At 37.2% G+C, this 14,969-nt stretch overlaps 1 protein-coding gene across 1 annotated transcript in view; it reads left to right on the top strand.

The window, feature by feature from the left end:
- ZNRF2 (zinc and ring finger 2) overlaps positions 1 to 14,969 on the top strand; it is a 97,229-nt gene that overhangs the window by 50,557 nt on the left and 31,703 nt on the right. Inside the window, exon 2 of the mRNA XM_029233317.1 lies at positions 2,597 to 2,692. Within this exon, the coding sequence (XP_029089150.1) occupies positions 2,597 to 2,692 (96 nt within the window). The remainder of the gene's footprint in view (positions 1 to 2,596; positions 2,693 to 14,969) is intronic.

A 14,969-nucleotide genomic window follows, 5' to 3' on the forward strand; every position in this document is an offset into this window, starting at 1 on the left:
TTGTCCTTTTGTGATAAGAGTTGTAAATATTTTCATTAGCCTTTTGAATTTGTTTCTGCTGTGTTTTCATGTGCAAATTTCTTTCTTTTGTTGCATTATGTTTATGAGAGAAGCCCTGAAAAGCTGTTTGGAAGCTCTATATGTAAGGCTAAGACTTGTGAACAGACAAGGATCTCTTGCTGTTTCATTCTGTGGAACTTTTGATTTAAGAGAAGACTCTACCAGTGTCTTGGTAGAGATAGAGAAAAGGAGATTGTTGGGAAGGGCCCTTTTCCATACATAAATATTTATTTATTCCCTTGTTTTTTTTCCCTTCACCTTGCTGTGCCTGGTGTCCTCAAGCCAATCTATTTTGGGTCTTTTTTTTTTTTTTCCTGTAGTAGACCTTCATTCTGCTCTATTTAGGAAACTGTAGTTGCTTGGCTATATGTCATGGGTTGGAGACTTGGGGATCTTTTTTATTAAGTCTTTCAGTCAGTCTAGATTTTAACCACACGCCTCACCATTGTTTTGGGAAGTTATTGGAGGTATAGATTCCTGAGTCCTTCGAGAATTATGTAGTGAGAATTGGCTTACTTCTGCAGACACTTAGGATGTCTGTTTTCTCAGTCCTGTTAATTCCTTCATCTGTTCTCATCTGCTGCTGTCTCCTTTCAAGTTCTTTATCTTGTTATATTTATTCTCACTTTTAGTAGATTTTAGGTGTAAGGAGAAAGAAACACATCAATTCATTGTATTTAATTAGAAATGCAGTGGTTCTTTATACATACAGTTTCTCTCCTTAGGCTCTACTTTGTGGGCAGTTGGATGGCTCTCAGTGGTTCATGGTATTTCACTTTTGTTTGATAATTTAGAGTTTATGTGCCAGTACTCAGATGATTTTGATCAGCAGTTGGAAAATTGGGTACTTTTTTTTTTTTTAAGTCCTGTGTAACTTCAAGGGAAGAAAGTTTTTACAATTTTAAGCAAAAGATTATTATTGGTCCTGGAAATAGGAATGCTGCTTGAGAGTCTCTTTGTCTTCTCCCCATTTGATCCATATTTTGCAGTATTGCTATAGTCTGTGTTTGGGGATTATAGCTATTTTGTAGTTTAATTTTAGATTAATCCCCTTTGCTTTCTCTTCTTTTTCATTTTGGTGGTTTTGAAGAAGTGGGAAGTAAACATACCTTTATTCCTTTCTTTTAAAATGTATTTAATACAGTGTGAAAAACCATGCTCAAAAACATGTATTTCATTTAAGAAGTCGAATAACTGGATTAAGTACCCATGCCAAAACCTTTTCTTATTCAGTAAAGCTTTGCACGAGGTATGACTCTAGTCTGACATGTTGGGTTGCAGTGAGTTTCATGTCACGACAAAGGGAGGAGAATGTCTGTAAGAACACACATGTACTAGAAGTAGAGCTACCAGAATCTGAGGCAGCTTTAGGGACTGGTTTTTTTTTTCACCACCCATCTTATTAGTTGTTGTCTTTCACAGCACTTTGCTCCTCTCTGCACATCTGCTCTAAGATCTCCATGTGAACCATTTTCCTGTGCTTACTGATAGTTTCTGTTCTCTTATAAATTCAGACTACAGAATAGACACCCCACCCCAGTCTCTCTTACCTTTACCTACATGTGACCTTTCTGCTTCAGCTGTCTACAGCTGACCAGTGTACTCTCTTGCTGTTTCTTAAGTCATTAAGAACAAATTGGCCCAGACCATCTTTTTGTGCCACCCTGGTTTGTTGTTCCTAACCAAACCATAAATGGACTTTCTTGGATCAGTTCACTTCTCAAGCAGGTTGGGGATGTTGGAGAAGGGAGCAGTAGGTCAGCAGGGAAGCAGCAGGGAACCATGGATGGACAGTTACCCTTGGTAAGTGAGGGAGCAGGATAGAGCTGAATGCATAACATTTCCTCCTTCAGTCTACCAATTTATTTTTAATAGAGTACTTCAGGCAAATACTTAGTACAGATTGAATATTGTAGGAAACTAGCTAATATTTGTATCAAAATTGACGAGAAATCTGCTGTTTGGTGCTATTTTCTGTTTGCATTGTGACTTCAGAAGCATGGTATGGCCGTAAGACCACTATACTAGGAGTCAGGATAGATTCTAGACCTGATTTTGCTGTTCTGTGAAAGGCTTCACTTTCTTCATTAGATAAATTTTTTAAAGGTCAGTGGAGTAGAATAGTTTCTAAGGTACTACCTAGCTATAAAACCTTGCGACTCAAATTATACTATAAGCTGGGAAAGGTACTTTCCGCAAGGATGGTCAGAATAAACAGCTATTGTAATGAAATCATAAGTTCAGATTAATGTAAAAAATTAGAAACAAGAATGATTGGACCCATACATTAGAAAAGGGTGCAAGAGTTTTGTAGTGAACTACATTCTCCTCATTTAAGCTTGTTTTATTTGAAATCAGGTGCTGTTTATAAACTGATTTAAGTCAGATATTATAGTCACAAACTGTTTTCCCAACTTAAGTTGCACATAGGTAGTGTATTAGTGTAATATTGAAGTTTGAAATTCTTCTGCTTTTTTAAAAAGCATAGTTGGATATTCAAAGTAGTGAAGTAACATGGATTTCTTTTACTTTTTAGGATTTAAGTGTCCTGTATGCTCAAAATTTGTACCCTCAGATGAAATGGATTTGCATCTTGTGATGTGTTTAACAAAGCCAAGAATAACCTATAATGGTAAGTCCAGTGCTTTAAAATAATACTTTAAATTAGAATTATCTTAGATTTTATGAATTTCGTGTTTCAGGTAAAAGTTAAAAGGCCAGGAAGGACTATCTGTGAGCCCTGAGCTAACTGGTATCCTAATTAGGTCTGGTGCTTTGGCTGTGCCATTCTTACCTGACCACAATCTCCAGATACTCAAAACCATGGGAGAGATTTTCAATGTAGTCCTGGTACATTTTGAAATAGGCTTGAAAAAAAAAAAAAAGGAATAGTTCATTCGTGACTTTAGATGAATAGAATGAAATAAAGGAAAAAGGAGAGCTTTTTTCAGAATTTCATAGATAAAAAGACAAACTTCAAAATCCGTGGAGAAATTTTAGATTTTTCAAATGTAAAATTTGGTTTGAAATAGAATGAGTAAGAAGAGTACCAGTAAACAATGAAGCCAATTGAAAGATCGACTTCTTGATCAGCAAATGTTTTTTCAGTACCTGTCAGGTATGAGGTATATAGTGTTAGGAACTTGGAATATAGCAATGAATAAAACAGATGGATCCTACAGCCTAGGATCAACCAAAGGTTAATCAATGTAGTAACACTTAGTCAATAATCTGAGATTTCTCCTCAGATTACAGAAATCTTGTCGGGGTAAAATTTAACACTGAAGTGAACACGTTATTTTGAGTAGCTTTTTTGCAAAATGTTTTAGGAATCTCTGTCTTGATAAGGTAGTGCTTCAGCCACACTATTATAGTAATAATTGAGCACTTTTTCCCATTTTCCAGTGTATAAGTAAAAGTAGCTTTTAGCATTTCCTTTGAATAGTAAGTGTACCTGTTGGTTATTATATATAAACCTTTCTGCATTAGGAAATTGAATTGGCTACTTTTCATAATCTAATTGAGATTCAGTTACTTAAGAAATAAAAGACGTTTTTATTCAGGTTCAAAATTTGAGGTAAAATTGATTGGGCTTGTTTCTTATACTTACTCTATTATCTTATCATTACCCTCCATAATTATTATGTTTATTACAAGTGTTTTTAAAATAAATATCCTTAAATCTTAAGATTCTGGCCTTGAATTTTAAAAGCCAAGTGTATTTCCTTTTACCATATAATATATTTGCATATAATCTTAGTATTCTGTTTATTTACTTTTTGTGTAGTGTATTTGGATATAGTCCTTTTATGTGTTGATATTTGGCAGTTTTTAATTTCCTGATTTAACTGTGCTCAAGTCATTAAAGTTTTCTACTAGATCACTTGTGTGGTGGCTTAAAAAGCAATATGTAAACCTCTGCTTGGGGATACTGTGATCCAAGAATTCAGGTTTTAAATATTTGACAGTATTCCAATTTAGAAGTTAGTAAACTTAATGTAAAAAGTAAATAAAGTTGCAGCCATTTTTAAGAATGGCTTCCTACTTTAAGATAGTTAGACCTGAAATTTTTTAATTTGTTACCTATAGATTAACGTCTATAAACATTCACAACAAGAGGCAAAAACAGCTTCTTTATAAACATATATGATTCTTGAATGTTTTAAATGTGGACAGTGGCCAACTGTGAGTTAAAAGAAGGAGGAGCTGTGATTGACGGGTTTAGGTTAGATAGAGGTGGCAGATTGGTAATGTACTTTCCCATCACAGGCTAGGAGAATTCTAAGGTTTTGAAGGCAGAGCCCTGTAGGGGAGGAAAAAATAATCCCTTTACCTTTCTGAGTTCTTGGCTGAGACCCCTGTAATAAAAGACAGATTAACAAGAGGAAAACAAATACAAATTTATTAACAAGTATACCTCCTGGTGTACATAGGAGGTACCCAGGGGAAAAATGAGCTGATCTCCAAGGTGATTTAGAGTGTGGGCTTAAATAGCATCTTCAGCTAAAGACAAAGAAGAGAGTGAGGGTGGGGAGGCCAGTTGTGGGGGGTCACCAGGAAAATCATGAGAAACAAGACGTCTGTTACGTGGATATAGGTTAGTGCCTGCTCCTCTGAGAAGATTCTCTTGGAGTAAACTTTGTGATTTAGAGCAGCCCTCCTTCTCTTCCTGGTAGTGAGAAGGAAGACACCCTTGCAGATGGAGAGTTCTTCTGTTCAGTATTATGTAACAATCTAAATGGGAAAAAAATAGACACATGTATATGTATAACTGAATCACTTTGCTGTACACCTGAAACTGTCAACACGGTTAATCAACTATGCTCCAATATAAAATAAAGAGTTTTTTAAAAACGTATATTTCCCTTACTAAAGGGTAACTTCTACTTTCAGAGCTTCTCTTGAGTCTGCTATTTCTCAGTCATTTAAAAAATAATCCTTATGCCAAAGAAGCATATTTTAGGGTAGCATATTCTGCTACCCTTCAGTCACCAAAATCTGATCTATCAAGGATATGAGCCTGTGTGAGAACCAGCCCCTTTAACACCTAAGCAATAATCTAGGATTATTATGAAGTTTAGAACAAGGTGAGTTGGAGAATCCTGAAATGGAATCTTTTTAGTCAGCTGGACTCCTCACAGCTTCATATTTTAATTCCTAAAAGTTGATTTCGTAGAGAGAGATGCATTAGAGAGATTGGGTCTCTAAATTGTGTTAATACTCAAACAAGAATTTTATTCAGTGTAGTGCTTATTAACTAAAACCTTTTGCAGCCTTTCCTAAAGTAGCTAGATCTATAATTTTTAAATTTATTTGTTAAATGTATATTAATTGAACTGTCTACAGACATTCACAGTTAGCAAGGAGAATAGTTGGGCTTATTTTTCAGGCTGGGTATTATTTATAGTCAAACTCCTGAATAGGATGAATTCCAGAAATTTGACTATAACTTGGTGATTCGGAGTTTCAAATTCATATTCACAGAGATGATATTCTGAATGTTGGTTTGATTTACCAGGCTAGCCCACAGAAGCTTTCTTATTGTTTTTTAATCTGTAATATATTCAAATACCCAAGTCCTGGCAACTGAAGAAGAAAATTGACTCGCCAGGTGAAAGCTCTCAAGATTTAGGCAACTGGCTCAGCAGAAGTTCAGGTAGGAGGCCCAAAGCAATCATGGCAGGGAATGATTCAGAGTGATGTGAGTGGTTATGTATTTGCGGGTGGTATTCTTGGCAGAATGGAAAAAAAGTTCAGAATGACACAACGAGTGTTCGTAGATAGATAGCCCTTAAGTCAGAGACTGCCTGCTTCATATACTTTCCCCTCTTTCGTGGGCTTCATTGTTTAGTTCATGGACCTAGTAATTTGATGTATGGTCTTATGAATGTAATATAAATGTTGCAAGCATAGAGTCTCTATTTCCTTGTTCCTCATCTTCTAAAGTATTTCAGAACAAACAAATGTGAAATAAATATTGATAGCAAATTTTTACTCTTGATTTTCTTGGTCTTTAAACTTTACTGGATCATAGCATGTTTTGCATCATATAAAGTTCAGTTTTCATTTTAGACTTCTGTGATTGAACTCAGTATTTAAGAAATCTTTGTGTTGTTTTATTTGTAGTTAGTACTCTGTGTGTGCATGTGCACCCAAAGGAGGTGTAACTTGAAATAAGTTTGTCTTCTGAGAGTTAATTATAAACCTATATAGTGAATCAAAAGAGAGCTTTTCAGAATCATCAGAAAGAAGACTGACTTTATGGAGAGAGTAAGATGAATATTACTCTTTTAAAGTAATCATTTTTGAAGAAAGATTGAGTCAGTTTCTTTTTTTATAAATTTTTGGCTGCGTTGGGTCTTCATTGCTGCGCATGGCTTTCTCTAGTTGCGGCGCGCAGGCTTGCAGTGGCTTCTCGTTGTGGAGCACAGGCTCTAGGTGTGCAGGCTTCAGTAGTTGTGGCACGCGGGCTCTAGAGTGCAGGCTCAGTAGTTGTGGCGCACGGGCTTAGTTGCTCTGCTGCATGTGGGAGCCCTTAGAGCAGGGCTCAAATCCGTGTCCCCTGCATTGGCAGGCAGATTCTTAACCACTGCGCCACCAGGGAAGCCCCAATTTCTTTTTTTTTTTAATTTTTATTTTATATTGGAGTATAGTTGATTAACAATGTTGGGTTAGTTTCAGGTGTACAGCAAAGTGATTCAGTTATACATATGCATGTATCTGTTGTTCAGATTCTTTTCCCATTTAGGTTATTACAGAATATCGAGCAGAGTTGCTTGTGCTATACAGTAGGTCCTTGTTGGTTATCTACTTTAAATACAGCAGTGTGTACATGTCAGTCCCAAAGATTGAGTCAATTTCGAAGCGAACTTGTGCTATAATAAAAGTGAGGGAAAAGGATCTCATCTTCTGTGCTGTCGGTGGGAGAGTGTATCTTATCTGCTTACTTGGATGTTGAAGAAAATTTGCAGCAGACAGTCAGTGCTTGATTCCAGTGTGCACATGTAGTCTTCTAATGACCTGGCTTTCCTCCATGTAGCATGTTTGCAAGAAAGTACGTATTTTCTCCCTCTGTAATTGCTTTCTGGCTTTTCAGGCAGTTGTGGGTCTCATTTTAAGTTATAAACTTGCTTTCTGCCTTACATACTACATTTTCTTGGTTTTAAGACCTCCCCCCCACCCCCACCCACGCCGCCGGCACTCCAACACACACAATTTAATCTTTCTGAATTCAGGAGGCTTTCTGAAATTGGCATGTCTCTTATAATTAAGGTTAAAAAATATATTTGTCAGTTACGGAGCAGGATTTTAAATAAGGACGTAGTTATCATTGCCTAAGTTTGTGTGACCTTGGCCTTCTGTGGAAGATATCTACTGTCTGATCTGATGACTCTGTTCATCTGTTTGCACTAGTTTTTGTGGCTGAGTTTTCTTTACGTTTTTCTTCTTTTATAAATTATTTATTTTTTTAAATTTTTGGCTGCGTTGGGTCTTCATTGCTGCGTGCGGGCTTTTCTCTGGTTGTGGCGAGTGGGGTCTACTCTTCAGTGCGGTGTGCGGGCTTCCCATTGCGGTGGCTTCTCTTGTGGAGCACGGGCTCTAGGCACGTGGGCTTCAGTAGCTGTGGAGCGCGGGCTCAGTAGTTGTGGCCCACGGGCTGCAGAGCACAGGCTCAGTAGTTGTGGCACAGGGGCCTAGTTGCTCCGCGGCTTGTGGGATCCTCCCGGACCAGGGATCGAACCCGTGTCCCCTGCATTGGCAGGCGGATTCCCAACCACTGCGCCACCAGGGAAGCCCTGTGGTTGAGTTTTAACCACAAAATATGGATTCCTTAATAGTGGTTTTATTTATTTTTTAAAATAAATTTATTTATTTACTTATTTATGGTTGTGTTGGGTCTTCGTTGCTGCACGCGGGCCTTCTCTAGTTGTGGTGAGTGGGGTCGTTGCAGTGCGCGGACTTCTCATTGCAGTGACTTCTCTTGTTTCAGAACACGGGCTCTAGGGGCGTGGGCTTCAGTAGTTGTGGCTCGCGGGCTCAGTAGTTGTGGCTCATGGGCTCTAGAGGGCAGGCTCAGTAGTTATAGCACACGGGCTTAGTTGCTCCGTGTGGCATGTGGGATCTTCCCGGACCAGGGCTTGAACCCGTGTCCCCTGCATTGGCAGGCAGATTCCTAACTGCTGAGCCACCAGGGAAGCCCAAAATGTTTGTTTTTAAATCATTAAAAAATGAATAAGAAGTAAGTAAAAAACAAGATATATTGTGAATAAGATGAGATTTGAACTCTTTAGACATTAGTCACTGAAATTAAAATCTCAACTGATAGATTAAGCAGCAGATTAGACAGAGCTGCAAGGAGAATTAGTAAAGTATAAGATGGATCTGAGGAAATTACACAGAGTGTAATAGAGAGGTACATGGCATGGAGCCTGTAACAAAAGATCTACCATACATACAGTAATCTCTTAAAAAGAGATGGAATTGACTTCTGGTTTCCAGTTCCACATGTAAGAAGTCTGCAAGTAGCCACTCAGTCCTAAAAACAAGTAAAAAGCCAAACAGACTGAAAAATCAACAACTCTTCTTAGATCCATAAGAGATAGGAAAGGCACAGGGCAAACCACTGCCCCCGCAGATTGTGGAGATACGCAAATACAGAGAGTCACGGGTTTCAGCTTACTGCAGCAGACTCAGTGGGAACCAGTGCCAGGGTAAGGAAAACCTGGACTGTAAATGTTGAATTGCTGGGGGCTTAGCATGGACAAATCTGAGAGTTTAAAAACTCCAGGGAGATCCCCACAATATTTTAAGATTTACCACTAGGAGTTGAACCAGGTTCCCATGGTAAATGTCAGAGAAAAATACCCTTCTCCTTCTGGCAGGGGGATGGGAAAATGAACTATCTTGAAATATGCCAGAGGACTCTTAACAAGGTTTGCCTCCAGGGAAACTAGTTAACCAGAGCCTAACTGACCTGGGAGAACGGTAATACTCAACTCGGGCCCACTCTAGCCATCCTGTTCTACCTAATGCGGGAGAAGAAATCCTGAGAAACACTGTTTGTTTGTTTGGGTTTTTTGTTTTCTTAAATTTTTATTGGAGTATAGTTGATTTATAATGTTGTGTTAGTTTCAGGTGTACAGCAAAGTGAATCAGTTATACATATATCCACTCGTTTTTTTTGATTCTTTTCCCGTACACGTCATTACAGAGTACTGAGTAGAGTCCCCTGTGCTACACAGTAGGTCCTTGTTAGTTACCTGTTTTATATATAGTAGTGTGTATATGTCAGTCTCAATCTCCCGATTTATCCCCTTACTCCCTGGTAGCCATAAGTTTGTATTTTACATCTACGACTCTACTTCTGTTTTGTAAGTTCATTTGTACCCATTTTTTGGATTTCACATATAAGCGATATCATATGATATTTGTCTTTCTCTGTCTGATGTCACTAAGTATGACAGTCTCTAGGTCCATCCATGTTGCAGCAAATGGCATTATTTTGGTCTTTTTTATGGCTGAGTAATATTCCATCGTATATATGTACCACATCTCATTTATTCATTCCTCTGTTCCTGAACATTTAGGTTGCTTCCATGTCCTGGCTATTGTAAATAGTACTGCACAGAACATTGGGGTGCATGCATGTATCTTTTCGTATTATGATTTTCTCTGGGTATATACTGAAGAGTGGTATTACTGGGTCACATGGTAGTTCTGTTTCTAGTTTTTTAAGGAACCTCCATACTGTTCTCTATAGTGGCTGTACCAGTTTACATTCCCACCAACAGTGTAAGAGGGGTCCCTTTTCTCCACACCCTCTTTAGCATTTATTGTTTGTAGATTTTTTTGATGATGGCCATCTGACTGATGTGAGGTGATACCTCATTGCAGTTTTGATTTGCATTTCCCTAATAATTAGTAATGTTGAGCAGCTATTCATGTGCTTTTTGGCCATCTATATGTCTTCTTTGGAGAGATGTCTACTTACGTCTTCTGCCCATTTTTTGATTGGGTTGTTTGGTTTTTTTTAATATTGAGCTGCATGAGCTGTTTATATATTTTGGAGGTTAATCCTTTGTCCGTTGATTCATTTGCAAATATGTTCTCGCATTCTGAGGGTTGTCTTTTCGTCTTGATTATAGTTTCCTTTGCTGTGCAAAAGCTTTTAAGTTTCATTAGGTCCCATATGTTTATTTTTGTTTTTATTTCCATTACTCTAGGAGGTGGGTTAAAAAAGATCCTGCTGTGATTTATGTCAAAGAGTTTTCTTCCTGAGTTTTCCTCTAAGAGTTTTATAGTGTCTGGTCTTACATTTAGGTCTCTAATCCATTTTGAGTTTATTTTTGTGTATGGTGTTAGGGAGTGTTCTGATTTCATTCTTTTACATGTAGCTGTCCAGTTTTCCCAGCACCACTTATTGAAGAGACTGTCTTCTCCATTGTATATCCTTGCCTCCTGTGTCATAGATGAGCTGGCCATAGATGCGTGGGTTTATCTCTGGGCTTTCTATCTTGTTCCATTGATCTATGTTTCTGTTTTTGTGCCAGTACCATATTGTCTTGATTACTGTTTTGTAGTATAGTCTGAAGTCAGGGAGCTGATTCTTCCAGCTCCGTTTCTCTCCCTCAAGACTGCTTTGGCTATTCAGGGTCTTTTGTGTCTCCATACAAATTTTAAGATTTTTTGTTCTAGTTCTATAAAAATTGCCATTGGTAATTTGATAGGGATTGCATTGAATCTGTAGATTGCTTTAGGTAGTATAGGCATTCTCACAGTATTGCTTCTTCCGATCCAAGAACATGGTATATCTCTCTAACTGTTTGTGTCATCTTTGATTTCTTACATCAGTGTCTTATAGTTTTCTGAGTACAGGTCTTTTACCTCCTTAGGTAGATTTATTCGTACGTATTTTATTCTTTTTGTTGCAGTGGTGAATGAGATTGTTAATTTCTCTTTCTGATCTTTCATTGCTAGTGTATAGGAATGCAAAAGATTTGTGTGCATTAATTTTGTATCCTGCACCTTTACCAAATTCATTGATTAGCTCTAGCAGTTTTCTGGTGGCATCTTTAGGATTCTCTATGTATCGTATCATGTCATCTGCAAACAGTGACAGTTACACTTTTTCGTTTCCAATTTGTATTCCTTTTATTTCTTTTTCTTCTCTGATTGCCATGGCTAGGACTTCCAAAACTATGTTGAATAAAAGTGGTGAGAGTGGACATCCTTGTCTTGTTCCTGTTCTTAGAGGAAATGCTTTCAGTTTTTCACCATTGAGAATGATGTTTGCTGTGGTTCTGTCATATATGCCTTTATTATGTTGAGGTAGACTCCCTCTGTGCCCACTTTCTGGAGAGTTTTTGTCATAAATGGGTGTTGAATTTTGTCAAAAGCTTTTTCTGCATCTATTGAGATGATCATGTAATTTTTATTCTTCAGTTTGTTAATATGGTGTATCACATTGATTGATTTGCGTATATTGAATGCTTGCCTTCCTGGGGTAAATCCCACTTGATCATGGTGTATGATCCTTTTAATGTGTTGTTGGATTCTGTTTGCTAGTAGTTTGTTGAGAATTTTTGCATCTATGTTCATCAGTGATATTGGTCTGTAATTTTCTTTTTTTGTAGTATCTTTTCTGGTTTTTGTATCAGGGTGATGGTGGGCCTTGTAGAGTGAGTTTGGGAGTGTTTCTTCCTCTGCAATTTTTTGGAACAGTTTGAGAAGGATGGGTGTTAGCTCTTCTCTAAATGTTTCATAGAATTCACCTGTGAAGCCATCTGGTCCTTTTGTTTGTTGGAAGATTTTAATCACAGTTTCAATTTCATTACTTGTGACTGGTCTGTTCATCTTTTCTATTTCTTCCTGATTCAGTCTTGGAAGGTTATACCTTTCTAAGAATTTGTTCATTTCTTCCAGGTTGTCGATTTTATTGGTATAGAGTTGCTTGTAGTAGTCTCTTGGGGTGCTTTGTATTTCTGCAGTGTCCATTGTAACGTCTCCTTTTTCATTTCTAATTTTATTGATTTGAGTCCTCTCCTTTCTCTTGAGTCTGGCTAATGGTTTATCAATTTTGTTTATCTTCTCAAAGAACCAGCTTTTAATTTTATTGATCTTTGCTATTGTTTTCCTTGTTTCTATTTCATTTATTTCTGCTCTGATCTTTATGATTTCTTTCCTTCTACTAATTTCAGGTTTTGTTTGTTCTTCTTTGTCTAGTTCCTTTAGGTGTAAGGTTAGATTGTTTGAGATTTTTCTTGTTTCTTGAGGTAGGATTGTATTGCTATAAACTTCCCTCTTAGAACTGCTTTTGCTGCATCCTGTAGGTTTTGGATCACCGTGTTTTTGTTGTCATTTGTCTCTAGGTATTTTTTGATTTCCTCTTTGACTTCTTCAGTGATCTCTTGGTTATTTAGTAACATTTTGTTTAGCCGGTATGTGTTTTTTACATTTTTTTCCCCCAGTAATTGATTTCTAAATCTCGTAGCGTTGTGGTCAGAAAAGATGCTTGATATGATTTCAATTTTCTTAAATTTACTGAGGCTTGATTTGTGACCCAAGATGTGATCTGTCCTGGAGAATGTTCCATGAGCACTTGAGAAGAAAGTGTAATCTGCCGTTTTTGGATGGAATGTCCTATAAATATCAATTAAATCTATCTGCTCTATTGTGTCATTTAAAGCTTGTGTTTCCTTATTAATTTTCTGTCTGGATGATCTTTCCATTGGTGTAAGTGGGGTGTTAAAGTGCCCCCTCTATTATTGTGTTACTGTCCATTTCCTCTTTTATAGCTGTTAGCATTTGCCTTATGTATTGAGGTGCTCCTATGTCGGATGCATATATATTTATAATTGTTACATCTTCTTGGATTGATCCCTTGATCATTATGTAGTTTCTTTCCGTGTCTCTTGTAGCATTCTTTAAAGTCTATTCTGTTTGATATGAGTATTGCTACTACAGTTTTCTTTTGATTTCCATTTGCTTAGAATACCTTCTTCCATCCCCTCACTTTCAGTCTGTATGTATCCCTAGGTCTGAAGTGGGTGTCTTGTAGACAGCATATATATGGGCCTTGTTTTTGTATCCATTCAGTGAGCCTGTGTCTTTTGGTTGGAGCATTTAATCCATTCACATTAAGGTAATTATTGATATGTATGTTCCTATTACCATTCTCTTAATTGTTTTGGGTTTGTTTCTGTAGGTCCTTTTCTTCTCTTGTTTTTCCCAGTTAGAGAAGTTCCTTTAGCATTTGTTGTAGAGCTGGTTTGGTGGTGCTGAATTCTCTTAGCTTTTGCTTGTCTTTAAAGCTTTTGATTTCTCTGTGGAATCTGAATGAGATCCTTGCTGGGTAGAGTAATCTTGGTTGTAGGTTCTTCCCTTTCATCACTTTAAATATATCATGCCACTCCCTTCTGGCTTGTAGAGTTTCTGCTGAGAAATCAGCTGTTAACCTTGTGGGAGTTCCCTTGTTAGTTATTTGTCATTTTTTCCTTGTTGCTTTTAATAATTTTTCTTTGTCTTTAATTTTTCTCAATTTGATTACCATGTGTCCCAGCGTGTTTCTCCTTGGGTTTATCCTGCCTGGGACTCTGCGCTTCCTGGACTTAGGTGGCTATTTCCTTGCCCATGTTAGGGAAGTTTTCGACTATAATCTTCTCAGATATTTTCTCAGGTCCTTTCTCTCTCTCTTCTCCTTCTGGAACCCCTATAATGTGAATGTTGGTGCATTTAATGTTGTCCCAGAGGTCTCTTAGGCTGTCTTCATTTCTTTTCATTCTTTTTTCTTTATTCTGTTCTGTGACAGTGAATCCCACCATTCTGCCTTCCAGGTCACTTATGTGTTCTTCTGCCTCAGTTATTGTGCTATTGATTCCTTCTAGTGTATTTTTCATTTCAGTTATTGTATCGCTCATTTCTGTTTGTTTGTTCTTTAATTCTTCTAAGTCTTTGTTAAACATTTCTTGCATCTTCTTGATCTTTGCCTCCATTCTTTTTCCGAGGTGCTGGATTATCTTTACTATCATTATTCTGCATTCTTTTCTTGGAAGGTTGCCTATCTCCACTTCATTTAGTTGTTTTTCCGGGGGTTTATCTTGTTCCGTCATCTGATACATAGTCCTCTGCCTTTTCATTTCGTCTGTCTTTCTGTGAATGTGGTTTTTGTTTCACAGGCTGCAGGATTGTAGTTCCATTTCATAAATCTTTATGTCTTGCCTTTTGTTTTCTTCTTATATTACTTTCATAATTTTTTTAAATCATTCCAACATTCAAGGCAAGTTTTCCTGATCATAAGAAATCAGAAGAAACAACACAGAGACATTGAAAAGACTTTTGGAGTGTGAGAAAACCCAGTAAACCTTTAGAGCTGTCCTCAGAGAGAAATGATTTTTTCCTCTGGTCCCAGTTCTTACTTTGGTTGGGATGTGGTATTGGCAGACTCTCATCTTAAAGAAATTCTAATGCAAATTAATAAAATGCATTTCCAAGTTTATCTCATTTTTAAGTTTCTTCTATATTAGAGCAAACGTAGGACTCAGCTCAAGTCTATCAACAGTTTTGCCCCTTCGTAAAATATTTTATATGTATGTACATAGTAAAAGGTAAACTAGTCTATTTAGGTATTTATTCTAGACCTTGAAAGGATTAATAAGATTTGGAGAGAAATGCAGGGTGAGCTCAGAAATAACAACTAGGTAGGTATAGTTTAGGGGAGCAGAGCATGATGAAAGGGAATTGTAGGTGAGAAGATAAATTTAGGGCAGTTTTTAAATAAATTATTTGGAATTTGGAAGATTAATCTTGCATTCATGTGCAGAAATATTTGTAAGGAATGTAATTTCTTTAAAGACTAGTTTGGAGAGTGGTGTGGTATTTTATGTAGGAAGTGGTTAGATGATGTATTAGGA

Source organism: Monodon monoceros, unplaced genomic scaffold (genome assembly GCF_005190385.1).
Source record: "Monodon monoceros isolate NGI ecotype Baffin Bay Population unplaced genomic scaffold, NGI_Narwhal_1 Super_Scaffold_2, whole genome shotgun sequence".
Lineage (NCBI taxonomy): Eukaryota > Metazoa > Chordata > Mammalia > Artiodactyla > Monodontidae > Monodon > Monodon monoceros.